At 40.8% G+C, this 27,753-nt stretch overlaps 1 protein-coding gene across 3 annotated transcripts; it reads right to left on the bottom strand.

Moving 5' to 3' along the window:
• Positions 1 to 1,116: 1,116 nt before the first annotated feature.
• Positions 1,117 to 27,641, bottom strand: cacna1fa (calcium channel, voltage-dependent, L type, alpha 1F subunit a). Of its 3 annotated transcripts, XM_076878189.1 has the most exons (47): positions 27,207 to 27,639; positions 26,221 to 26,408; positions 25,938 to 26,045; positions 22,603 to 22,742; positions 22,360 to 22,505; positions 21,894 to 22,046; positions 21,614 to 21,810; positions 21,401 to 21,504; positions 21,109 to 21,251; positions 20,953 to 21,021; positions 20,802 to 20,868; positions 20,674 to 20,700; positions 19,800 to 19,960; positions 19,460 to 19,685; positions 19,154 to 19,361; positions 18,902 to 19,022; positions 18,714 to 18,786; positions 16,204 to 16,267; positions 16,061 to 16,118; positions 15,882 to 15,978; positions 15,654 to 15,783; positions 15,486 to 15,545; positions 15,254 to 15,360; positions 15,006 to 15,093; positions 13,618 to 13,725; positions 13,454 to 13,506; positions 13,218 to 13,364; positions 11,723 to 11,924; positions 11,476 to 11,634; positions 11,275 to 11,385; positions 11,090 to 11,173; positions 10,229 to 10,249; positions 9,391 to 9,525; positions 9,226 to 9,291; positions 8,952 to 9,043; positions 7,942 to 8,101; positions 5,772 to 5,899; positions 5,567 to 5,663; positions 5,376 to 5,478; positions 5,154 to 5,255; positions 4,846 to 4,970; positions 4,016 to 4,347; positions 3,771 to 3,911; positions 3,161 to 3,552; positions 2,741 to 2,853; positions 2,264 to 2,596; positions 1,117 to 1,852 (listed from the first exon to the last, which is right to left on the bottom strand). In XM_076878189.1, the coding sequence occupies exons 1-47, from the start codon at positions 27,223 to 27,225 to the stop codon at positions 1,646 to 1,648; spliced, it is 6,165 nt and encodes a 2,054-aa protein (XP_076734304.1). In that variant the 5' UTR covers positions 27,226 to 27,639; the 3' UTR covers positions 1,117 to 1,645. The 3 variants fall into 3 exon arrangements, with proteins under 3 accessions (XP_076734304.1, XP_076734302.1, XP_076734303.1); XM_076878187.1 differs by having other exon boundaries at positions 25,938 to 26,408; positions 27,207 to 27,641; XM_076878188.1 differs by having other exon boundaries at positions 20,802 to 20,865; positions 25,938 to 26,408; positions 27,207 to 27,641.
• Between the last annotated feature and the right edge of the window lie 112 nt (positions 27,642 to 27,753).

Raw genomic sequence — 27,753 nt, 5'->3', positions numbered from 1 at the left:
TACGGCAAGGCTGGGATGGTCAGTTTGGTAAAGTAAATCCGTTGGGCATCTTTCTTTGCCTTTAGACAACAATTCTGATGGCAAAAGAGCCAAACGGGACAGGCCAAAAAAAAAAAAAAAAAAAAAAGTATGTTGCTTTGTTTTTTGTTTTTTTTGTCTTTTTTTGCTTGTTTTCTATTCTTCTCTCAACAGGTGATCCAGGAGATTTTTATTTTTTTTCTCCCCCCCTTTCTCACTGTCCCTCTCCCCTTCTGTTTTTCCTTTCCTTCCTCCCTTTCCTATCTCTCACTCATGTCTGTCCCGTCTGTAACATCTGAAAATAAAATATAATAAATAATAAAAACAAAGATCGACCAAATGGACCAATACGGCAATGCCACGATGATCCATTTGGCAAAGTAAATCCATTGGGTATCCTTGTTGGTCTTCAGACAACAATTCTGATGGCTAAAGAACCAAATGGGACAGGCGGAAAAAAAAAAGAAAAAAAAAAAAGGAATACTTAACCAACCTTAACGCATCCTGTAGTTACATTGCTATAAGCCTTGGATACAAAAAAAACCCTCCCATGACATGCCAAGCTCCTGTCTTCTCCTTGCTTTCACTCTCTGTGTATTTCATAGACACTGTGACTCTCTGTGACATAGACTCTCTCAGGGTTTTGCTTTTTTCGTAATCCAATCTATATATTTTTATTTCCCGTCCCTTTCCAAATACTAGCAGCTAACCTGAATAAAACAGTAGCGCAGGCTCTGATCAAGAGCACAGACAGAAAAAGGAAATGTAAAACGGTAAAGCTGTACCTAAACAAACCAAAGTAAAAGCTTTCTACTTAACACAAAATGGATTTTACACAGATACTTGATGTGCTACTACAATAGCACCGAATAACAAGCATCCATGGCTCATAGCTTTGCATGTTTCTTTTCTTTAAAAGGGGAAGTGAAACCCAGATGTTACCCATCTGCCGGTCCATTAATGTCTGATTATATAATTCGCTGCTTTAATTTTGTTGTGGGTTTTCAGTATGTGCTTTTAAACAAATACAAAGAGCCTTTGAGACCGTGTGCAACGTTTGGAACGATATCCCATCTGCAAAACAAAAATTAACGAATGTTTGAGAAAACATTTTATTTTATTTGTGCACAGTGGATAGCCACGCAACCGTTCAGTCACAATGAATCCAAAACATAATTTGGACATTTCCGCCACAAGTTTGCATTGTGCATCTTAGAGGATATTCATTATATTTAAATATTTCTCTAAAGAAGCTAATGCTGTTGGAAACTCACAGTCTTACTCAGTTGTATCAAGAGTAAAGAAAAGTATTTGATCTACATGTGTAGATTTAAAACATTCTTATTTCAGAGTCTAGTTTCCCTGATTGTAGCTGAACACACGTGTATAAGGTGACCACAGTTCAAGTAGGGTACAAAACGAGAGCACAATGCAGAAAATGAACTTGCGTCCTGCTGACTCTTCTGCTGCAATCAAACATGATAGAAATCTCATATGTGGGATGTTTCTTTTTGTTTTCAAAAGAGATTCAAACACACAAGATTTTCTTCTCCCTTTTTTTTTTTTTAAGAAAAAACAAACTTCACATCTCAGTTTCTCACACATTTCTCTTACAGTTCAGCTGATCTCAGTAAGAAATCACACAGTTCATTTCATCAGCCAGCTCTTCCTCAAATCGAGAAATCGACTGAGTGGCTCCACGCACTATCAAGTCAGCAGCTGCGCTCTCCATTTCATCCAGGCTCATGCGGCAAGCTTCAGCAATCTCCCGCTTAGCAAAGTTCACAAACTTCGGGTCCCTTGCATAGACACCGAGACCCTCAGAGATCAAGATCTGTGGTTGGTGACAGAAAGAGTATAGAAGCAATCATTTAAGACAGGTTCGTGCTGTCAGCTGCTCACGTCCAATCTAAAGTTGAGCAAATATTCAAATAAATGAGCAGGATTACATTTCAGGGAGGCGATAGTGCAAAGAGTTGCTTTAGTCATTCATCCTGTTCATGGTTAGATCTGTTCCTAAAAGGATTTTTAATATGATGGATAACAGTTTTGCCATCCTTTTTACTGGGCAAGAATATCCCCATGAGGTTTCAAAAGTTCCAATCAGTCAAAACAGGTGAATATCAGCCTTAAAGTCTCACTAAATCAAGTTCCAAAGGGTCACGGGAATTTAAAATACACCAAGTTCTACATAATAGTGGGTGTAGGAGGTTTCACCTTTACGAAAATCTCAAAAACTACTTACCGACTCCACCAGACTGTCCGCGCTGCCTTTGCTTATGAAGCCCTGGTTCACAGGGGGTGGCATTCTTACACTGGTGAACGTCCTGGTTTGACCGGGGTTCCAGCCGGGGCGCCTTCCTGCAGGAAGGCTGGCAGAACCGTCATTCCACAGCGGTTGACTGCTACCTGTGGCTTCATCCATCAAGATCATAGGAGTGTAGATGAGCTTGCCCTTGCGTACCGATGGGGCAATTATTCCTGGAACAGGAGTGGCACCAGCTGCTGCCGTGTTCGCCCAGGAGGTGGACAACATGGAGGACACACTGCTGGGCCGGGACTCCAGGCTGTGCTGGTTCTGACAGAGGAGAGCAAAAGTAGAGCCAGTAAATCCAGATCAGAGAGGCTGCTCTCTTGTCATTTATTCATATCATTATGAGTTTAAGCTAGAAATGAGTAGGAAAACTAGCAGGCTGAGTGTGTATGCGTGTCACTGTTTTACCTGCAAACGTGATCTAGTTGGAGATGTGTGGCCTTGATAGATTTCTGGGATGGGGAGGTTATCTACGCTGCTCTGTGGTCTCAGACACTGGAAATTAAAGGCGGGTTTATGACCTGAAACAGAAAGCAGGAAGATATTAGAAAAATGACCTGAGTGCAAGACTAGCACCGTGTGTGGAGAGAGTTTGTATTAGCAGGCATCAGTTATAGTTCACATGCCCAATAAAACCCCTCAGAAAAGTTCAGTGTATAAAGTAAAATAAGAGTAATATTTGATAAATTCACTTGACAGATTATTTAAACACCAAAAACATTATCATTATATTTGAATTTTAAATTTCTTCTGATTGGCAATGTCCAAAAATATACAACCACCTCTGTCTATCAGTACTCTTGAAGAATGGAAGAGAAGGAGGAAAACCTTTTGGAATAGCAGGAAGTAACCTTCTCCTAACAAACTGGGCACCGCTGTTCTCATTGGTAGTGTAGCCGTTTCCAGTGTAATCGATGCTGCTGCCGTTTTCATGGCTGCTGCTCATTGTGCTTCCGTTCCCGTTGGCGGTCATGATGCCGTTTCCATTCTCACTGTATCTTGGATATCCATTCTCATTATATTCATTTGTGGTGTAGGGAGTGGGACTCGTGGCAGCACTCCCTCCATTCATGTTGATGTCAGTGTAATCATTGCTGACGAAGCCACTGGTACCATTAGAGTCATACGGTATTTCGCCAAGGCTGCTGCCTCTTTCCAGACTCTGGCCATTGTAGCCTGCATCAGTTGGTACTGGGGAAACAGCCTCTGGATACATATACCTGCACGACCAAAGAGTAAAAGTGCTAATTAGTGAGCTCTAGAGGTGCTGGTGGGTTGAATCCTCTACCCCAGTCTTGTTTCCAGTCTTAATGCTAGGCTGTTCAATCTTGTCTTCAGTTGTTTGGTTTTTTTAATCCATCTATTTCCCAAATTTTTTTTTTAATGAATAACCTAATAAACCTACATCTATCGCTTGACCTTCTTGATTATTCCTTACCGGTCTACTGATGCCAGACTTGCAGCATCTCCTTCACTCAAGTACACCTGCTCGGATACTTCCTCTGTAGCTTTGACTTCTTCAACTAAAATCTCAGGTGGAGGTGGAGGAGGAAGAGGCGATTCACTGATGGAGTCCGCCCTGTTTGTTAAGAGTACAAGTAAGTTAGAAAACTCCTTGGTATAAAATAGAAGGAATACGTGTGAGTACCAATGTGAGAATTCACGTATGACGCAGTAACGTACCTCACTGGGAGGTGTTCTGACCTCACAGGCTGCTCTGTTACCACGCTGACACCTGCCAGCTCTGATCCCGGCCTCTGGTGTTCCTTCAAGCCCGTCACCTGCTCCGTGATCACACCTCCGTTGGAGATCTTGGGCTCTGGTTCCATGATCAAAGTCGTCTGCTCTACCAGCGTGTCCAGAGGCGGCATCGGTGTGCTGGAGGGAGTGGGGGTTGCTGACGTTTCAGGCCCACTCTCGAATATGTCATCGCCTCCACCTTCCTCGTCCTCCAGATCAGAAGCCATTGCCAGACGCATCTCTGGAGCCAGATCCTGCAGTGTCCACAGCCCTTGCTAGAAACATATCCATAAACTGAAGTCAGCCTACATTCAAAAATGAGTTTAATGCAAAGTTAAGCACCTGAAGATGGATGAAAAGATTTTTTATTTTTATAATTATTAATTTTTTATTATAAAAAAGTATATTTGATCGTAAGTTGAACTTAACCTTTCAAATCTCAGTTTAAGACTCGCATGAAAAAGATGATTTTAACTCGGAAAGCAAACATGGTTCAAGATGCAATTAAAATGTATGTGCATGAGTTTTTGTATTTTACATTTTTTCATTCTTTTACTTTGAGCATTTAGGTTATTTCCTTTTATTTTCTGTCAGTTGCCTGTTGGACTTCTGCCTCACTGAAATAAAGATTTGTTTTGTTTATTACTCCTCTTTTAGGTCAGCATTTGGGTCCACATTCACACACAGACATGACCGTATGATTTTATTTTGCATCGAGTCAATGACAAAGTTGTGTCAAACATGGGATCTTTGAGTTGGATAGTTTATGTTACCTGTAGAGAAGCTGCTTTGTCCTTCCTTTTGGATTTCCTCTCCCTTTCTTTTCTTTTCCGGAATTTTTTAAAGTAGTCTTGAATCAAGAAGCTGGCATAAACCTTTCCACAAGTCACCTCATCTCCTGAAAGAAGGTAATGTTACACAAACATTACTTTGGATTATAAGACTTATATGAATAAATGTACATATTTGGCATCATCAGGTACACAATATGAAAGAAAAGAGGCTTGATTTAATATTCAGTGTGTTTTAGGTTTTCTTTACTTTTCATTATGTTGGAAAGCAGTGCAATTTTGTGGTATACCTCTAGGGGGAGGAATGACTTCATCAATGAGTTTGGGTTTAGTGCGCTTCCAGAGCTTCTTGATAATCACCTTCAGCTCTTCATTCTGCTGGTCGATGGGACCTGAGTGGGACACAAACAACAGATCCTTTAATATAAACAGCACTATCATTAAAAGAGTGAGGTAATCTCATACGCAAATAATGAGCTTCTGTGTTTTTGTTTATATGCAGCAGGTCAAACCTTCAGTCTTGATCTTCAGTGAGGTTCGCACGAGAGCAAACAGAGTAGCGTTGAAGGTGACTGTGCCATCAGGATGCAGGGGAACATTCATGGCAACCAGTCTCTGCAAAGACAAGTTGAGGCAGAAGGAGTCAGATGCGTGTCTTTAGTTTGTTCATGAAATCCGCAGGAGCAAATGTGTTTTTGCTCACTTTGCAAGCAACACGATGAGGACATAATTTTCCGAAACCAAGAGGCGGCTGAATCCTGCGCAGCATAGTGACGACATCGATGTGTTTTATACGACCGCTGTAGGAGAGAGATGGACGCAGAGCTGGTGAGACAGATGTAAGACAAAGTATGCAAGGACAGAAAAAATGCACAAGTTGTGGAGAATGATACTAAAAAGATTCTCACGTGGCCTCTGGATCATAGTCAGACCAAACTCTCTTAAACTCGTCCAGTTGGTGAGTGCCGAGTACAGTCCAGTCTCTTGTCAGATATTCAAAGTTGTCCATGATGACAGCAATGAACAAGTTGATAATCTGAGAGAGAAAGATATGACTATAACAGCATGTGTTTTACATAAATAAATCTATTATTGAAAAAAGTTAGAATAGGGATCCAGAAAGTCCAGTATAATATAATCCGGTAGTATAGTGTAAAAATGATAAAAGAAAATTTAGGAAACATTTTAAGTAAATTTAGCAAATAAAAGTAGTGAGATTACATTTTGAATTATTGTTGCTTCTAAATTTTGTATAAAGTCACAACAGGCAAGTCAGGCCACTACAGTTCTGTGAACATATTAAAAAACCCAACAGCACACAGAGGTCCTGGGCCCGTATCCCTAAAGATTCTGAGAATCCTCTCAGAGAGCTCCTAACTTAACCTAAAAATTCCTTGCCAGGAGTTTTAGCTTAGAAGTGATTCCAGAACATTTTCAGTGAACTCTGAGCAAGGAATGGATGGAAAATCCTATCTTAGTGAGGAGGTGTGGTTGACCCCGTTGCTAGGTATGAGTCATCATTTCAAAAGCCGTGATTGGTTGATCCTACAAGTTTGATGGAAATGAGCTTTTGGTGATAATGAGCAAAGGATGTACCCTCAAATCAATAAACATATTATATACTCTAATCTTATGCTGACTGTAATTGTAAATAATATTTCACATTCAAGAAAATATCTGGAAAATGAATAGTAAGCTGTAGGGGTTATAGCCTAACATTAGAATCTAAAATATGTGAAAACTTAAACTCATTACACCCTGTTCAAATAATGATTTGTGTCTTATTTGCTCATATTAATATCCTAGCTGGCATATTTTGTACTTTCACTCCCATATGGACCCTGTTGAAAACAAGATGGCCTATCTCAAGGGGCTGTCCTTAATGAAGTAGAAATCACAACGTTACAAGTCCAGTGTGGTCTTAACGAGGGTAACACGGCTCAGCTTTTAGCAATGTCTGTGATTGCAGACCCAAGTCATCACTGCTGCATTGTTGCATTTTCCCGGTTGCCAAATACCTCAGGGTTGTGATTACTTTCGTCTCTGGTGTAATAGTGTTGTGGCGTCGAGTTGGTGAAGTAATTGCATCTCTAAGGAACAGTGGAAGAGATTAAAGGCCAACGTCTGTCATAGGTAAATATTATAAATCGCATGGATTACATTGGGTTCCATAGCAAGATTGAAATTGTCTATGTATTGGATGATTACTTTTGATATTGTAACATTTCAGTGAAAGTTCCTGGTGGACTAGGGTTATATTTTAGGTCAGGGGTAGGAAACTCTAGGCCTCAAGAGTCGGTGTCCTGCAGGTTTTAGATATCATCCTGGGTCAACACACCTGAATCAAATGATTAGTTCATTACCAGACCTCTGGAAAATGTCAAGGCATGTGGAGGAGGTAATTTAGCCATTTTAAATCAACTGTGTTGGATCAAGGACACATCTAAAACCTGCAGGACACTGGCTCTCGAGGCCTGGAGTTCCCTGCCCCTGTCTGAATCATATATGATACTGCTGATAATTCTAAGCAGGTAATCTGGAACAGATTATACTCTGCTGTATTTTCTGCGGTTTTTACCATTTCCACTGCAGGAACGCAGCAACTTGATAGAGTATGAGATCCTACGTGGACCCTCCTCTGCCTGCTCTCTAGGGCAAACGCCACCTTCTTTCGACACATTTAATGTTTTAAAATAGCACTATGGTCAAAGTACTGTTACCAAAATATTTGTGCCCTTTTAAATCGGGATTTTGTGGTTTGAGTGTGCTGCCTGGATTAATAAAATCCGTGGATGCGAGTTGTCTGATGAGCTGGGAATTGGAGAAGACAGGGTAAGCTTTTAAACCTGCTAGTATGCTGCAGCTGTAATACTATGCTGTCTGCTTTCATCTAACTTTGATTCCTCCTGACCTGATATTCTATAAAACACGAGTTAGAATTAATTATACCTACATTTCTTTTAGAGACAAGAGGTAGAGTGTTTAGTTATATCAAAAGAAAGGACATGTTTTACCACAAACAAGATGAACGAAGGGATTTTTAAAAAATGATCCCTAATTTTCGGTGGCTTTGCTTACCAGGTAAGCACATAGCATGAAGAAGCTGATGAAGTAAATGTAGGCCAAGTTGCTACCGCAGGTGAACTCTTCACCAGGTTCAACGTCAGCTTCTGGGTCACAGCGTCTGCCAGGCAAAGCTGCCAACATGATCTCTTGCCACTGCTCTCCAGTGGCACACCTACAAGGAAAAACAGCAGCATTATCACTGTTCCTTTACACTGTTTTAGACCTTCTAGATGTTAGAAAAGATGCATGAAAGTTTCACACTAGAAGTACTTTTTGTTTGAGGAAAAAGTCATGTTAATGCAGCACAGTAACTTCTGATTCTAAGTAAGACTATAATAAAGAAATGTATTATCAGAAGAGAGAAGAAAGCCATGGACTGTAGATAAACGATGGACATAGCTTACATGCCATCACCAGTTGTTTCTTAGACTGTGCATTTTGAAGCTTCGGCATTTATGTTTTGTCTGCAAAAACAAAGATATAAAATACGGATGACTCAGCTTTCAGGTCTGAAAAGTAAAGTTGTCTTTGAAGTGCGTTAAATGTGCATTCTTGCTAATGAGCAGCAGGGAGCGATACCTCTGGTTGCACAAAGAAACTGCCCCGTATTAGTTAGAAAACAGGATGTTCATCATGTAAATTATGATCCTCATTAAAGTCAAAAAGAAAGATAAAGTAAGACACATTGTGTCACATTTTTATTTTTTATTTAAAGTGCTCCAGAAGGCACCTATACAACAAGCAGTGCTGAGAGGTTCAGTCCACCGATCCAGTGGTTACTGAAGGTGGTAAGCCTTAACACAAAACACTTTTTAAGAGGCCCCCTTAAGAGTCTTTATGAAGGAGGACATTAGTTTCATTGCCAAAAACAGTTTTCATTACAAGGCTGTAACTATTAACATTAATTTAATATCTCTGGTAGCCGGCCTCCAGTGGCCATTGGATGAAGTAAAGCTTCATTTTTCAACAATTCAGCTTTGTCCCTTTAATTTTGCCCCTTCCTGGGGGCTAAAAAGACTCACCTAAAAAGTACCAGAACAGCCATAAAGAAAGTCTGGAAGTTGCAGTTTCTGTTGATGTGTGTGTCCTCATCAACAGCCACCTTCCCAAACATCTACAAGAGAAAAAAAAAACAGTCATTAAAACCAGAGACTTTTTATTATTATAGACTTATAAACTGGGATGCAGCCCGTATGATGTAATGGTAATGTTTTGTTTATCATCGGATACCTGTTTGATTAATTGCAATGAGTGGAACAGCCAAAATTTAAACCTACGTTCATAACAAAGACTCACCTGCATGCCGATCACAGCATAGATAAAGAAGATCATGGCAATGAGGAGGCCAACGTAAGGTAAAGCCTGAGCAGATAAAAGTCGAGAGCAAAGTTACATAAAAGTTGTCTACAGGTGTCACAAGAAATTGTTTAATCCTTTTGTTATTTCTGTGCTGCTACTGACCTGGAGGGACTTGACAAAAGTCCAGAGAAGAGTCCGAATGCCTTCTCCTTTACTGAGGAGTTTGACCAACCTCAAGACTCGGAAAAGACGGAAAAATGTGATGGACACTTTTCCACTTTCACCTTTCCCGGGACCCTAGAAAGAATAACGGCAGACAGAAATAGTTAAATATCTGAGACTGAAAAAGCAAATATGTCATCAGGAGTGTGAAACGTGGTTTAAATCAAAATTTTGCATTGTGGATCTGATTGAAAAGAATTTATTTTGCATTGTCACACAATGAAATATGAACCTTAGATGTCTAATATTTCTTAGTCTTGTTTTTTTTTAATTTTTTTATTGTTGTTATCGTTAACTCTTTCCCTGGGTCTTTTCCCGTGTGTTATGAATAAATCTTCTTTTTTTGGTAAAAAAAATAAAATAAAATAAAAAAAAGGAGTGTGAAACGTGTCCTGAAGGCCAGGACGGTTTATGTAAACGGTTAATTCTGGCCTGCTTGAAGCGCTTGTCAAGTGTAAAGACTGAAGATAAGAGCACCGTTTTTGGACTTTTCACAAGCCATTTGGATTGGAAATCCTTAAGGTGAATGTTCAAACTATTGATTTCCTCCAATCCAGAAGAGTTTCAAGGCTTTCTTCCTGACAAAGGCGTTACCCAAACCCTGAGATATCACAGAGAAATGCGGCCAAGGAGCAGCACAGAAGTGTTTAAGTTATGAGTAGAAAAGCTGAGACATGTTGTTCAAGTTGCACTTATTTTTCTCAAGGTTATTAGCTTTTGTCCACCCAAAGTGTATTGCAGAAGAATTAAAGGGAGTACTTCAGAATTCAGCTCTTACCTCACCATGACCGCCTCCGCCCTGCATCGTTTTGCATGTGGTGAACAACAGGCAGGCGATACCATGCAGGAGAAAAGAAATTAAAGCACAAATGATTTCATTTTCAGAGTGATACATATTTCAAGCCATGTAGAATTTCTTCCTCAAAAAATTGTAGAAAGGTTTATTTTATTATTTTTCATCGTGTAGTTCTTAATCATTTGTTTAGTTTATTGTTCACAAAAGTGCAGCTGACAATCCTGATGGCAGTAGTATTTATTTTTATTTAACCTTTCACTGCAGCTTCAGACGCACTTGGGGGAAATATCACTCGACGAGGAAAAACTTGATACTCTTGAGTAGTTTTCCTTCTCGCATCTGAATTATCTTCTGATTGTATTCCTACATAATAGCACCATAATAACCGACACCAAGCTGCTGAGATCCCTTTTAGCTCCTGCAGATAAATACCAGCAAATCTTCAGGATATTAAAAGGAAAGTTTCATCAAAATTGCACAGAAAATACTGGGACTGGCGTCACCCAGTGTGTTAACTGCTCACCTCGCCCGAATTGAGGTGAGCGATTGCTCACTGGATATTTTTTCTGTTTTAGATCATTCTCTGTAAACCTAGAGATGTTTGTGTGGGGAAATCCCAGTTCTCCACCAACAACCATGCCTTGTTCAAAGTCATTTAAATCACCTTTCTTCCCCAATCTGATGCTCTTTCTGAATTTCAACAGGTTATCTTGACTATCTCGAAATGCCTAATTTGACTCACTTATTGCATGACTAATTGTTGGCGTGTGATTGGCTGATTAGATATTTGGGTAGATAAGGAAGGTAGCTGGTGATATTTTGTTGCTGTGTGAACAAACTTACGCTGAATTCAGAGACTGCAATGTCCAACACACTTCCCACGACGATAAGTGCATCAAATGAATTCCAAGGATCGATGAAATAGTGCTGCAGAGATTAAACAAGCAAAGTGAGAGTCATCGAGACAGCAGACAGTGAGTGGAGTTGTGCCAAATATCATTTTCTGATGAAAAAGAGTGAAACCTTACATGTGCCCGCAGAGCCATTAGCTTGATAATCATCTCTATAGTGAAAACCACAGTGAAGATCATGTTGAGGATGTCCATAATGGAGGTGAATAGTTTTGACTGCTCATAATGCTGAGAGGAAAAACAACACAAAAATTCACATCACAGCCCTGAATCAATATTTTAGTATTTTATCTGAGTGAAAACTGACTGACATTGTACCTGAACAGCCAGAGTAAGGGTGTTTCCCAGAATCAGTACAAACATGACGTACTCAAACTGGCTGGAGTTGATGATTTTCCAGAATTTGAGCTGGGATGGGTTTTTGGGAATGTAAATCTTAATTGGTTGAGCTTTCAATGCATAATACACGCACTGACGCTGTGAGGAGGGAGAGGATAGAAATGATTGCGTCTGAAAGAATGCTATTACACTGAAGTCAAAACTACAGTTTTTAATGATAACTAACCTGATTTTTATTGAGTTCGCAGTTTTTGAACTCAGCCTCTCCTTGCTCTCGAAATGTAATGATGACAAAACCCACAAATATGTTCATCATGAAGAAGGCGATGATGATGATGTAGATGATGAAAAAGATGGAGATTTCTACTCTGTAGTTGTAAATGGGGCCTCGATTTATGGCGTTGGCATCGACGGCCCGGTACAGAAGCCTTTAGGCAAAAATAAAATAAAAGAGACAAAGCAAGTGACACACAGGATTCCTGATACATTGAGTCATTTAATCATTGATATAAGATTCCTAAACTTATGTTATTATTTGGAAATTCCATTAAAAAAGCCATGAAAAGGTGATATAGTTTCATGTATGTATTTCCTCTCTGTGCCGTCACAAAAGAGCATGTCATTTCAGTAGCAATATCTTTACATAAGTAATAAAGAATAATCTCATAAGGCAGGCTGTAAAACAACGGTCCCAGTGATGTTGTAGCGTAGCCCTCAGACACACAAGAAACACAGTATTTCTGTTGTCTGCTTAAAATGGGGCAGTTCAAGCTTTGGCATAGCCACGCAATCATAAAATGTCAATTCAAATTCTATATTCATCATTATTTGTGTGATGTGTAAACAATTTATGAAACAAATAATTGCTTGGTGAATATTTAGATGGATATATTTAGAGAACAATGAAATCAGGTCTACAGTCACAATGACAAGTTTTTGGCAGCGACACATTTTGTGTTTCATATACTTTCCTATTTTAACTTTGATTATTTTTTATTGTTGAGCACAGATGTTTGATGTGATTAAGATATGGACATTTTAATTTAATGATCTTTGAGCCTCTTACGTCTCATTTTTGCCTTGTGAAAAGTGCTATATCATGCTGGAAATTTAACAGATTGTCACCAAACTGCTTCTGGATCATTAAAAGCTGGTCTTTGAGTACATGTTAAGTATGGGCAGTGCTTAAAAAGCAGAGAGACAAACAGAACCCCAAAAACTATGATCAATTTTGAGCACTTTTAAGGCAGGACTGGATTTTGATTAGTCTAAATATTGAGTCTTTGCATGGCTTTAATTTATTGACCAATAAAAGTCTTGATGTCATGATGGTTCTTCACTGTTTCATGGAAACATGTCTTGGAGCAGCTGTGACCATATAATTCTCTCTGGGGTTAATAAAATATTCTTATTCCGATTCTAAAAATAATCTAAACAAAAAGTGAAGCAGCAAAGTGTATGAAACATAAACATTTGTGCCACTGATAAAACTTTAAGCCACGACTGTAGTGCTCTGAAGGCCGTTTTCACTTAATCTTCAGCTAAAAATAGTCCATACAACTGCTCTGTTACTTCCTGTTTTAGCAATATTTTCCAAAATAAAGAAAATAACAAAATGGTAAGTTGTTCAATAAGCTTCTAAGAAATAAACTGAAGCTCCCAAGGAATGACACAGATAGTTTAGAGAGGTAATGGACTTAAAATGTAGAATTAATACTCACTGCGGCCAACCTTCAAATGTTGACACAGTGAATAAAGCCAACATTCCCATTAGCACATTATCAAAGTTGAAATCGCTGTTCTCCCAGATGCGTTCCCTGACCATGGGGTGATTCATATCTCCATCCTTATACACCACAAATGTGCCTCTAAAATTAGATGCATGCAAATCTTTTAATAAACAGCGTGATAAGAAATTGTCAAGAGCTTTATGTCGTGTGAAAAAAACCCCACTGACTTGCACTCATCTGGAGTGTGTCTGGCTTCGTCAGTGCAGCTGTAGAATCTGCCCTATAACAGCAAACACAGAGAAGTTACACTGTTACAAACACTCACTCGACACACTCTATATATCTGCTGAGGGTGTTAAAATCTTATCATGCTGAAAGTGTGAACATGAACCTTGAAAAGCTGCACTCCAATACACGCAAACATGAACTGGAGGAGGGTTGTGACAATTAAGATGTTACCGATGGTGCGGATCGCCACAAACACGCACTGCACCACATTCTGTGAACATATAAACAGCAAAAACGATGTGACTAAAAGGCACCATGTTACACTTTTGTATGTACACTGAATAAATTGTACAGTACAAACAACAATATTGTCACAGTTGCTGCAGATTTGTCAGCTGCACATCCAAAGGTGCTCTGTTAGACTGAGAGCTGTTGACTGTGGAGGCCATTTGAGTTCAGTGAACTCATTGGCACGCTCAAGAAACCAGCTTGGCAATTCGAGCTTTGTGACATGGTGTGTTATCCTGCTCGAATTAGCCACTAGAAGACAGAAGACCACACTGTGGTCATAAAGGGATGGACATGATCAGAAACAAAATGCTGGTAGGCTGTGGCGTTTAAAGGATCCTCAGTTGCTACAAAGGGACCAAAAAGAAGATCCCCCACACCTATACATCACCACCAGCAGCCTGAACCGTTGACACAAGAGACAATGGATCTATGCTTTCATGTTGTTTACACCTAATTCTGACCCCACCACTCAAAAGTCACAATCTTACAATCTTCTGTTATCCATTTTCGATGAGTTTGTGTGAACTATAATCTCAGTTTCCTGTTCTTAGCTGGCAGGAGTGGTAACTCTGCTGCTGTAGCCCATCTGCTTCAAGGCTTGATGTGCTGACATGATCTTCTGCATACCTTGTTTGTAACAAGTGGCTATTTGAATTTCCTGTTGTCTTCCTATTAGCTGGAAGCTGTCTGGCCATTCTCCTCTGACCTCTGACATCAACAAGACATTTTCAGCCAAAGAACTGCTACTCACTGGCCCCGTATTTTGGACCATCCTCACTGAACCCCAGAGATGAATCCCAGTCTATGAGCACCTTCTGAAATACTCAGACCAGCCTGTCTAACACCAACAATCATGTCATGTTCAAAGTAAATTCAATTTCCTTTCTTCTTCTGATGCTTAGTTGGAACTTTGGCAGTTTCTCTTCACCATGTCTACACTCCTAAATTAGTGTTTGCCATGTGAATGGCTGATTAGATATTTGTGTTAAGTGATCAGCGAGTTTACATGACACTGATTAAGTGTGACATGACATGAAAAGGAGGAGCTGAGGTGCAAGCGGCTTGCAGATGCAGCAGGCTGAACGGTGCACCCTTTATGAGATTTGCTAATTGGATACATAGAAGGGTATCAGCTGAGCCATCAGCCAATGTAGGTAGGCAGCTGTTATCAGCTTGGAGACCAAGCTTTACTTGGTGCGCTGTCTGAAATAATGCTTAAATGAATATAGGAATAAAACTAGATAGAATATAGCTGTTTACCTTTAATCCCTTGGCTCTGTTAATGGCTCGAAGAGGCCTGAGCACTCGAAGCACTCGGAGAATCTTCACCACAGAGATGGCACTTGAGCTGGAAGAAACAAGGAAAAGAGATTAGAAAAGAAAAGTTTGAGCTCATAAATTAAAAAAAGTTATCCTCAAATCTCTTCTCTTTGCTACAACTGCTCCTGATCTTTCTGCCAGAACCCAACAGAAGAACCACAGCTTGCGTTTCACGTGCATCTACTCACTGCAGAAAGAAGGACGTGAGTGACACACTGACAACCAGCAGGTCAAGAAGGTTGAAGGCATTTCTACAGAAGGAGCCAGTGTGCAGAAAAGCTCCATAAACAGTCATCTAAACATGAGTGAGAGGGTGAAGAAACAAAGTCAGAAACTCATTGCACTGCCATGTACTTCTGAGGTTTACTAGTGCATAATTTTCTATTAGATTTGGTTCTTTACAGCCACTGCAGCTGTTACCTTAAGTACGATCTCCACAGTGAAAACTGAAGTGAATACATAATCAGCATATCCCAGCACCTGAGGAAGACAGAAGCTAAATCAGTTCTCAGTCTAATGAAGATAATATTATGAGTCAGTAAACATGTAGGGAATATGACAGGAAAAGCGAGTGAAGCTTGGCCTTACAGTGTTCCTGAATGAGTGGGATTTAATGGGATCCTCAGCAGCCAGTGAAATACTACTGAGGATGATGAAGATGAGGATGAAGTTGGTGAAGTAGGGGTGATGGATGAGGTTGTGGCAGGCGACTCGTAAACTGAAGAATGGAAAATGGGAAGGAAATCACGTGCACTGCACTGGTATTAGATTGTATCCCTTCAATCATTTCTCGGGTTCATGATTATTTAAAATTACCAGTTTTTCTTTCCGAGAATGAAGAAGGAGCTTCCATCGGGTATTGGTACAATCTTTTCTTTGGGTCCGGAGAAATCGGGCTTCAGAGGAGCCACTCCTACAATAAAGACACACTTATAATCACTGTTGGTCAAGATAGTTAATATCTCTCTGTTGGGTGTAATGTCGATCAAACTCACCCTCCAGGCCTTCGATGACTCTCAGCTCCTCATTTTCCTGCCAGTCGTCATCTTCGTTCTGCTCCCGAGACAAAATATCAGCGGTTACTTCGCTTTCTATAAACATTCAATATAATATATAAAAAGATTTCAAAGTTCCTTGCCCCTGCATCTTCATCCTCTTTCTCTTCATCTTCATCCCACTCTTCTTCATCTTCCTTTTTCTCTCTGAATAAATAAATGTTCATACACTACTGTTATGCTTCAAATAACATTTTATATTGAATACACTGACGCGTAAATGCAGCAGAAATTAAAAGAACGTGTCGCCGTTTCCTTAAGCATATCGAACCAAGCTGCAACCTACACAGCTGACCTAAACTCGGTGTGGGAGGGACAAAAACTGGGATGGGGGATGGTATGTGATAATGATACAAAAATGCATTATGACCAAACATCTACACTTTGGTCATGTCTGTTTAAAGGGTATTGTTCCCAAAGTCATGGGATTTGCTCAGATGCAAATCTAAGCCATGCTGCCATGTTGTTTTTAGAGAGAAGAAGCTTTCTCACAGCTTTCTGTATGTATTAACGCAGATCTGAACGCTCCAGACCAGGGGTAGGGAGCTTTAGTCCTCGAGAGCCGGTGTCCTGCAGGTTTCAGATCTCACCCTGGGTCACCACACCTGACTCAAATGATTAGTTCATTACCAGGCCTCTGGAGAACTCCAAAAAATGTTGAGGAGGTAATTTAGCCATTTAAATCAGCTGTGTTGGATCAAGGACACATCTAAACCCTGCAGGACACCGGCTCTTGAGGCCTGGAGTTCCCTGCCCCTGCTCCAGACCAAACTACTAAGCTTTTTTAAAGAGGTGATGAGATTCGCTGATGCTGAGTTTCTTGAATCAGTTCCATCTGATTAACTTGTTGCTCTTAATTGCTATGGAAGGAGTAGGGAAGAGCTGTGAAATATTTGTGTATATAGTCCCAGAGAGGGACATAATGCTGAGTTCACAAATTTGGGTGACTGTAGCTACAGTGGGGCAAAAAAGTATTTAGTCAGCCACCGATTGTGCAAGTTCCCCCACTTAAAATGATGACAGAGGTCAGTAATTTGCACCAGAGGTACACTTCAACTGTGAGAGACGGAATGTGAAAAAAAAATCCATGAATCCACATGGTAGGATTTGTAAAGAATTTATTCGTAAATTAGGGTGGAAAATAAGTATTTGGTCACCTCAAACAAGGAAAATCTCTGGCTTTCACAGACCTGTAACGTCTTCTGTAAGAAGCTTTTCTGTCCCCCACTCGTTACCTGTATGAATGGCACCTGTTTGAACTCATCATCTGTATAAAAGACACCTGTCCACAGCCTCAAACAGTCAGACTCCAAACTCCGCCATGGCCAAGACCAAAGAGCTTTCGAAGGACACCAGGAAAAGTATTGTAGACCTGCACCAGACTGGGAAGAGTGAATCTACAATAGGCAAGCAGCTTGGTGTGAAAAACCAACTGTGGGAGCAATCATCAGAAAATGGAAGACATACAAGACCACTGATAATCTCCCTCGATCTGGGGCTCCACGCAAGATCTCATCCCGTGGGGTCAAAATGATCATGAGAACGGTGAGCAAAGATCCCAGAACCACACGGGGGGACCTGGTGAATGACCTGCAGAGAGCTGGGACCAAAGTAACAAAGGTCACCATCAGTAACACACTACAACGGCAGGGAATCAAATCCCGCAGTGCCAGACGTGTTCCGCTGCTGAAGCCAGTGCATGTCCAGGCCCGTCTGAAGTTTGCCAGAGAGCACATGGATGATACAGCAGAGGATTGGGAGAATGTCATGTGGTCAGATGAAACCAAAGTAGAACTTTTTGGTATAAACTCAACTCGTCGTGTTTGGAGGAAGAAGAATACTGAGTTGCATCCCAAGAACACCATACCTACTGTGAAGCATGGGGGTGGAAACATCATGCTATGGGGCTGTTTTTCTGCCAAGGGGACAGGACGACTGATCCGTGTTAAGGACAGAATGAATGGGGCCATGTATCGTGAGATTTTGAGCCAAAACCTCCTTCCATCAGTGAGAACTTTGAAGATGAAACGAGGCTGGGTCTTCCAACATGACAATGATCCAAAACACACCGCCCGGGCAACAAAGGAGTGGCTCCGTAAGAAGCATTTGAAAGTCCTGGAGTGGCCTAGCCAGTCTCCAGACCTCAACCCCATAGAAAATCTGTGGCGGGAGTTGAAAGTCCGTGTTGCTCGGCGACAGCCCCAAAACATCACTGCTCTCGAGAAGATCTGCATGGAGGAATGGGCCAAAATACCAGCTACTGTGTGTGCAAACCTGGTAAAGACCTATAGTAAACGTTTGACCTCTGTTATTGCCAACAAAGCTTATGTTACAAAGTATTGAGTTGTATTTTTGTTATTGACCAAATACTTATTTTCCACCCTGATTTACAAATAAATTCTTTACAAATCCTACCATGTGGATTCATGGATTTTTTTTTTCACATACTGTCTCTCACAGTTGAAGTGTACCTCTGGTGCAAATTACTGACCTCTGTCATCATTTTAAGTGGGGGAACTTGCACAATCGGTGGCTGACTAAATACTTTTTTGCCCCACTGTACATCCATCTGCAGTCTATATATCAAACTTACTCGACATTTTTCTTCCCACCACCTCCTGCCAAGTTGTCCACAGCGATAGCCAAGAAGACATTAAGCAGGATGTCTGATCACAAAATTAAGGAATTGCTGTTTATTCCTTTTGAAATGAAAGACCAAATTTAATATTTAGACTGTTCTAGCTGATATCATTGCTGATAATCATTTGTTGAAAAGGATACAGTTACCACAGACAAAGAGGATGACAAAGTAAATGCACACCACCATGTTAGGGAATATTGGCCCTCCGTATGCCATAATGCCATCGTACATCACAGCGTTCCAGTCCTCTCCAGTGAGGATCTATAACAAAAGTCCATCCGAGATGAACAAGAAGGAATTCAACAGACAGAGGGAAGGAGATCTAATCAATACCATAAACAGAAATGCTAAGCAGTGAGCATAAGAGAGAGATGTTTGGAGATGTAAATCACCTGGAAACATGTGAGCAGCGCCTGAGGGAATGAGTCAAAGGTGCTTCTTTTCATCTGAGTCTCATCAAAGTTGAATTTGCCTCCAAACAACTGCATACCCAGCAGGGCGAAGATGATGAGGAAGAGGAAGAGCAGAAGCAGAAGGGAGCAGATAGCTTTCATAGAGTTGAGCAGTGAAGTGACCAGATCAGACAAGGCAGCCCAGTGCCTAAAAATGACAGGACATCATGACCACACATCAGGATGGGCAGATAGGGCATGGAAATTTGTAGTTCCCTTCTCACGTAAGGTTTAATCACTAATTACCGAGTCATCTTAAATATCCGGAGCAGTCGGATGCAGCGTAGCACCGATATGCCAATGGGCGGGATGACTTCGAATTCTACGAGGAGTGTCTCGAGAATACCGCCACACACAACAAAGCAATCAAAGCGATTGAACAGCGCCATAAAGTAGATCTGCAGACCAAAGGCGTACATCTTCATCAACATCTCCAGAGTGAAGAGCAGCAGCAGGATCTTATTGGCTCGCTCTGAGGGACAAAAAAAGTAACATTTGTTCTTATATCACTGACTCATTCAGAATCAAAGCATAGAGATGGTTGGGATCACAGGTTAGAATAAAAATGGGCGGGGCTATTTATTACCTTGCATTTCTGTGAGCCATTTCGGCTGCCCGTAATGCTCTGAAGCGCTGGCCACAGTGTTGAGAAACACCAACAGAAGCACCAACCAGTAGAAGTTAGTGGTCTTTACTGCAACGCGGCAGTTCTTCCTGAGAGTGTGATTCAGCTGGCACAGCTGGTCACTAAAGAAAGTGTAGAATGAACATCTTTACTGCACGCATACTAGACATGTACAGTCAAAAAATATTAATATGACATAGCACAATCCCACCACTGGCCTCAGTACTGAGTGATCCCACTCTGGTCTACAAGTTCTAACCACTTACAGAATATTTAGGAGGGAAGAAATTTCGCAAGCTGATTTGTTTCATTGGTGTCATCCTTCTATAGTTTGAGCGTGGGCTCAAATTCAGTGAGCTCTTTAAAATGATCAATTTTTCAGTAAGTTTGTAAAGGCACACTGCATCATTAGTTGATTGATTTTATACACCTGTCATAATGGGACTGAAAACGCCTTAATTCAAAGATTTATAGTTTTTGTAGACTGCACCCATAAATTAATTTATCTGGTTTGAGTTTTCTTTATTTCCAATTTGTGTTATTTTCACATCCTGTGTATAGTACTTTATGTTACCAGCTCTCATTTAGCCAAAATTTGTGTTTAGCATTTAGCGTGCAAGCAGGAAAACCGCTTGTGCCTGCCTGAGCTGTGATAAAATCATGATATCATATTTATTTTTCATAATTATTTTACCATTAACTTGAAAAGAAAGTCCTCTTTGTTTCAGGTGTGAAAAAATGCATCATTTATTTAAACCCACTGAGCCTAAAGTTATGGATAATTCAGTGAGAAATATATCTTCTTGTAGCGTAGTACGTCTTCTCTTATTCTTACCAGAAACTATTGGCCATCATCTTTGCCCTGTGAAAGAAATCAAACAAGAGAGGAACATTAATAAAATGACACCATCTCCTCCACAGAAAAAATGATTTAAAACAATGTTGACCTTTTTGTTTCCTTACATGAGAGACGCACAGAAGCCACTATCATCATCCAGGTATGCTATATCATCATCAGAGTCTGACTCTGCTGAATGCACACACACATACTGGCTGTTAGAGATTATCACGTAAAATGAAAAATAATAACAGCAACAAGCAGCAGCTATCATACCTCCTCCATCCTCACTGTGCTTATACCAGCCAAACTTCTTCATCATCTTTTTCTTTGCAATTGCAGCACCTTCAAAGACACATAGAGGCAGATTAGTATGTACAAATGTAAGGATTTGAGAGTTTATATTTGAATGTAAATGTTCTCCTAACTAACGTTTGTTTCCTTCTTCGTCCACATCCTCGGCCTCTATGAGCCAATCCATGTATCCTATCATGTCCTCCTCCATCTGCTTGCTCTCCTGCGCCTTCTGCAGCTCACCACGAGCGACGGCCTTCTCTCTTTCTTTAGAGAACTCTCTGTGCTCATAAATACAAGTACAAGCTTAATAACAACAGGAAAACCATTAGGGACATATGCGGTAGATTCGTTTTAAAGTATCGCCTTTGTTTCTCATTGCACAATTCACGCAAAGGAAGTTGAAACCTGCAGTGCAGGGACTACCCACCCGCTCAACACACCCAATACAAGGTTGATAATGAAAAATGATCCAAAGATGACCAGAGAAACAAAGTAAATCCATGGGATCTCATAGCCAATAGCATCATTCATCTGCACAGAGACAAAGGCATAAAGAATTGATAAGTATTGTCAATCAACAAAAGAAAACAAAAGAAAAAATGGAGCTTGAAAACTGTGATCTAGCAATATGTATGTGTACCCAGTAGAGTACATCTGTCCAACCCTCCATAGTGATGCACTGGAAAACTGTCAGCATGGCAAAGAAGATATTGTCAAAGTTTGTGATCCCTCCGTTGGGGCCCTCCCACTTGCCCCTGCACTCAGTCCCATTAGTGACACAGAAGCGGCCGTTCCCAGCAAACGCACAAGGTGTTGGATCATCCTCCACCATCAGACCTGGAACAGGAAACAGCAAGAGACCAAAAGGCTTTGAGTCTAGAAATAAATGACATATGGAAAATCCACAGAATGACACAGACCTGTGCTCATGAGGTAGCACGTCTTGTGCATCCTCCCAATGAAAAGCTCTAAGCCGATGATGGCGTAGATTATGATGACAAACATGACCAGCATACCAATGTGGAGCAGGGGCACCATGGCTTTCATGATGGAGTTCAACACAATTTGTAAACCTGACAAGACAAACACCAACGTTAACCACAAAAAGGCAGAAAAAGAGGAGGAAGTTTAAATAACAAAATTAAATTTGACCTTTTAAGATTAAAATGAATTTTTGCTTTGATGAAGAATTTGTATAGATGTGAACAATAAAACAAAAAAAGTTAAGAATACAATTAAAATATATCTAAAAAGAACAAAATGTTGAAAATAATAAATAATAATAATAATACTAAAAATAAATAATCTGCTTTGTCTTTTCCCCCCCTCAGTGCAAACCTTCACTTCATACTAATATCCCAACAAAACTAATTGTAGTTGACGCACTTGGCACTCCAGACACAAGTCGAAGTGGTCGTAACACTCTGAACGCTCGGAGAGCTTTGACATCCAGGCCTCCAGGTTTTCCTGCAGCATGATGGCCCTCACCGGGCTTGTGATCTGTCATTGCTTCTGCCATCACACTGAACAACCTGCAGAGTCAGAAAATAGCCGCTGCATTTGACTTTTCGTACTAACAATACAACATTCGTGGATGCAAAATGTGACTTTATAAAGTACACAAAATACCCAACAATGACGATAATGAAATCAAGAAAGTTCCATCCGCTGCGTATGTAGGCGCTCGGGTGCATGACTAAGCCGTAGGCAAGAATTTTAGTGAAGGTCTCAATGGTGAAGATGACGAGAAAGACGTACTCAACTTGTTCCTGAGAACAAAAGAAAAGGTAACACGGGGATGGTTAAGTAAAATTGGAAAGACCGTTTACAGACGGAATGTGAAAAAAATGGACGAAAACTAAAGAAAATGTCAAGTTATTGTTAGGGCTGACATTTAGAGGCTGTTATTTCTTTTTATCACACATTGCAACTGGTTTTTACTCCTGCCTAATGCAAAAAACAACCTGTGCAGTCATTAAGAGCTGATACTGTTGGCTTTCTAACCTCTTAACCCACTGTCTAACACACGCATAAGTCTGCCAACAGATCCCTTTTCTGTAACCTTCAGCTTAAAGCTTCTAATCAGTGTCACTGTCACTGGGACTTTACCTCATGCTGACACTATAATCCAGGAACGAAGTGCTTTAATCTAAGAAGATGGAGCTTGGAAAATCTGTAACCTCCCCCAAAATCTGATCCAAAAGTTATGATGATAACGGATATAGTTAAGTCTCCAATGAAGAATATCTTCAACTGTCCGCTCTGTGAAATCTAACAAAGAGATCTACTATCGTCTATCCTGCTGCGACTGTGTGTCCACTACACATTTGACTAAACGGGTCTGAGCTCAAACTCAAATACCGAATCAGCTGTTATCTCTCTGCAAACAATGTCAGGATTAGGTCAAACAAAGCAAAATTATTGCATGACTTATTTTATAAATGTATTAAGTTATTATTTAGTCATAGGAATCTTTCATGATTAATAGAACTTGCTTACAATGTGACAACAATATGACATTTTATTCACTGGAAAAAGAGATCAGAAAAAAAAAACAGAGTGCTGGAAGGAAAGAAGAGGCAGATGGTTGGTGTTTAGGTAAGTCATGATCCCAGATAGATGTCACGCCAATGAGGTTGTGGCACAACTTTTTCCACGCTAACGCATCACCATCCACCAGAACACCAGACATACTGACTGAACTAATAAAATGATGACTGATAATACATATCAGGCATGTGTGTCTCAGATAGATAATGGTCACGCTCACTGCACTACCACCAATATGGATGAATGAATGGAATCAGTCACTTATATTCGATCCAACAATGAAAATGATTCCAGGAAGGCAAAGGGAAATCTTCTTACTGAGAGTAAAGCTGTAGAAACCAGGAACAGAAAAGCATAAAAATTGTAAAAGAAGATCAGAAATGTCATCACATGACAATACAAAGTGTTAACCTTGTTATATTTCCAAGGCTCAAGCCTCCTTTCTGAAGTCTGATGAAGGCAGCTCTATATGATCAAAGCACCAGCGTCTCTTTGACGTTTATAGATAACAAGACTTCCTCCATGTAAGATCTTTCATCAAACATTTTTTCCTCTTCACACGTCCTCCAACGATATGATCTCTTCGTCTATTTGACTTTCTGACACCACTGCCAAGTATCCACAGATGTGTCTCAAAAATGAATAAATCTGTCATGTATCCTGCAAATTAAGAAGTAAAGGTGAGGCACTGTTAAAGACGTAAATTCACTTTCCTTCCTTCCCTTCTGTGTAGTGTTACAGACCTTCTCCTTTCTACACTAAGTTGGGTTTCCCTTTGCAGGAGTCAGGATGCCTGAAGTATAGTCCTCCACACAGAGGTTAAATAACGAGCTATGCATTGTCTACCATTCCTCTTGCATGCCTTGCCCCTGCTTAAATGTCTAAATAAATACTTTCTCTGCAGACTAAGTCTAAATTGTGCACTTGTTGGAGTCTTCATTTAATAGTAAGGTTTTAGACTTCTGCATGGCTACATCTCTTTAAAGGCTCTCACCAGTTGCCCACAAAACTAATATGTCCTCGGGGACCTGTTTTCCTGGCCACTAAAGTAAAAACCTAGCAACTCAACAAGTGTCAGCGTGTGGGAAATGCTGTGAACCAGAGTGGCTGGTGTCTGTGTTTGACGAGCAGGATTATTTGGTTAGGTAACAGGGTAGGCATTTGGACAAAAGCAGTTAGAGCTGGGCATACCGGCCCAATGTGGGTTTAAACAAGTTTCTAGCAATTCCTACTGGGATAATAATGACCTTCAGGAGTAGAGACTTGGACCCTTTAGACAGCGAGCTGGTCCAGCCTCTTCATCACTGGCTTTTACCTTAATGTTTCTAGATTAGAGATGCCATCAAAACAACTAAATAAAAAAGTGTGCCAGTTTGTATCACATACAGAAGGTGTTCAGTAAGTTATTCACTATCAAGCTGTTTTATTCATATCCATCCATCCATCCATCCATCCATCCATCCATCTTCATCCGCTTTATCCGAGGCCGGGTCACGGGGGCAGCAGCCTAAGCAAAGAGGCCCAGACCTCCCTCTCCCCAGCCACCTCCTCCAGCTTATCCAAGGCGTTCCCAGGCCAGCCGAGAGATATAATCTCTCCAGCGTGTCCTGGGTCTGCCCCGGGGCCTCCTCCCGGTGGGACATGCCTGGAACACCTCACCCAGGAGGCGCCCAGGGGGCATCCTTTTCAGATGCCCGAACCACCTCAACTGGCTCCTTTCGATGTGGAGCAGCAGCGGCTCTACTCTGAGCCCCTCCCGGATGGCCGAACTTCTCACCCTATCTCTAAGGGAGAGGCCAGCCACCCTTCGGAGGAAGCTCATTTCTGCCACTTGTATCCGCGATCATATCCATGTGTCCAAAAACATATCTTTGACCCACACTATCATCTGTGATCTGGCATATAATGTACAGGGTGGGCCATTTATATGGATACACCGTAATAACATGGGAATGGTTGGTGATATTAAAGTCCTGTTTGTGGCACATTAGTATATGTGAGGGGGCAAACTCCTCAAGATGGGTGGTGACCATGGTGGCCATTTAGAAGTCGGCCATCTTGGATACAACTTTTGTTTTTTCAATAGGAAGAGGGCCATGTGACACATCAAACTTATTGGTAATGTCACAAGAAAACCAATGGTGTGCTTGGTTTCAATGTAACTTTATTCTTTCATGAGTTATTTACAAGTTTCTGACCACTCATAAAATGTGTTCCATTGTGTTGGATTGTCAATGGAACCCTCTTCTCCTGCTCTTCACACACTGATAGCAACACCGCAGGAGAAATGCCAACACAGGCATCCAGTATCCAACCATTCCCATTTTATTACAGTGTATCCATATAAATGGCCCAACCTGTATATTTTTGGTGGCTTTGTTAAATTATTTTATATTTGTTCACTGAACACTTACTAGTTTGTGGTTGGTAGGGTTGGAATCATCATCTGGAAACGGCTTGGTGACACCCATGGCCACACAGTTGGCAAAAATGGCAAGAAGAATGAAAATGTCAAAGGGCTTGCAGACTCTAGTTAAGGCAAGAGCGGGCCTTGTGAATGTATCTCTCCAGGAAAAATAGATGAAACAAATGATTATTAATGAATGTGCATCATATGCAGGATTAAACATACACAAACCAAAACACAGTACATGTGCAGAGACAAACACAGCAACTCTCTCAGAGAAAAGGATATTTCCACTCCACCAGGGCCAGTGCAGCCATCCGGATGGGGTTGCTAAGGGTGAGGCAGCAAAGAGCTCGGGGGGCCCTGAGGGCAGACTTGTTTGCCTGCATCGCCTTCTTGGCGCCCCCTCCTCTTTTCCTGACCGAGCCAGTTGACCCGAGGGTGTCTGATTTGCCTGCATCGCCCCCAGGGAGGGCATCTGAAAATAAATAAGTCAATATATACATAAAGATTAAAAAGGCAGGGTGAAAATGCGCATTTTCACACACAGTGAATGTTAGCTCTGTTGGGCATGGGTTGAGTTGTTTTATTGTAAGTAAGGATATATACATGCAAGGTAATTGTTTCTTTTATTTTGGGGAATAGATTCAGTGTAAAAAAAAAAAAAAAAAAAAAAAAAAAGCAAGTTAAACAATGTTTTGTCCAGTTCCAGTGTGCATTTGCACACAGTTTCAAGTCATGTTACTCTAGCATTGCTTATGTGAGCTCAGATTTTATTATCTAACACAATTAGGAAAGGATTTGACATGTGGCTGTGGCAACAGGGAGGTATTCTGTCCCGGAGGCCTCATATTATAAGACCAGATGTGACCTACTTCTTTAGTGGGAGCAGCGTGGCACTTAGCCCGGCCCTATCCCCAAGTAGACCCACGAACACCTGTTGACAAGGCACTGCACAGAGAATAAGCCTGAGGGTACTTTTATCATCCCATCCGTGAACAAACTAAACGAGCAGCCAAGACATAAACTATCTGCCCTAGTAAGAAAACGTGAAAATATGAGACCAGCTGTGCATTTTCTGGTTATTATAAAAGCCCTTTTTTATTTTACTAGTTAGGTTTTGTTACTTTTCAGAAAAGCGTCATGACAAAAATGTTTATGCTCATCTTACGTTTGTCTGTTCCCACTCAGAATAGCTTTACAGTGCAATAAAACATAGCAAATGTTACGCGTGGAGGTATACTATACACATTCCTGAAAGGCTGACAGACCATACCTTTCTTTGCCGGGTCCATTTTCACAGGTTAACGCCACGAAATCACTGAAGAAAACGCACCATCAACTCCTCACAAAATCTGTGATGCGTAATGGATCACAGATTTGAATTTGGCCCCCAAAGAGAGAAGGGAAAAAATAAGGACCATCTGTAGCCTGTCATTTCATATCCACATGCAGAAAGCCGGTGCAGCTCAGAGGCTGCGGGCCATTCTGCTCACCGCCAGTTTGTAGCCCATAAATCCAATTAAAGCCGCTTTCTGGTCATTTCTTGCGGTGTGTAAATGAAGACTGCAATTAAGTTTATCTATGCGGGCACACAACGGTGAGGAGTATTAAAACAAACGCGTGCATATATTCGCGGCGGCCAGCCGTCAGGATTAAAGTAGCTGAGCCGTTTAAAAGGATGACAAGGGAAATCTTTCAAGGGGAAGGTGGAGGTGGAGAAACTCTCCGGCTCTGTGGGAGTTTGCTGCGATGTTTTAGTTTTGAGAGAGAATAATATTAAGAAAATAGTCCATCAAGATGAAGAAAGCATTTGCAAGTTG

The sequence above is a fragment of the Maylandia zebra genome, linkage group LG20 (assembly GCF_041146795.1).
Source record: "Maylandia zebra isolate NMK-2024a linkage group LG20, Mzebra_GT3a, whole genome shotgun sequence".
Taxonomy (NCBI): domain Eukaryota; kingdom Metazoa; phylum Chordata; class Actinopteri; order Cichliformes; family Cichlidae; genus Maylandia; species Maylandia zebra.
The sequence above is the reverse complement of the archived record's forward strand: the minus strand, read 5'-3'. Positions and strand labels throughout refer to the sequence as shown.

Excerpts from the sequence above, each read along its gene's own strand:
- cacna1fa (XM_076878187.1), bottom strand. The coding sequence starts at position 26,408 with ATGCCCTCCCTGGGGGCGATGCAGGCAAATCAGACACCCTCGGGTCAA. Across the intron at positions 21,811-21,893 it reads GTGCTACCTCATGAGCACAG|GTCTGATGGTGGAGGATGAT; the intron begins GTCTGTGTCATT and ends TTCCTGTTCCAG. Across the intron at positions 2,854-3,160 it reads ACTTCCTGCTATTCCAAAAG|GTCATAAACCCGCCTTTAAT; the intron begins GTTTTCCTCCTT and ends TTTCTGTTTCAG.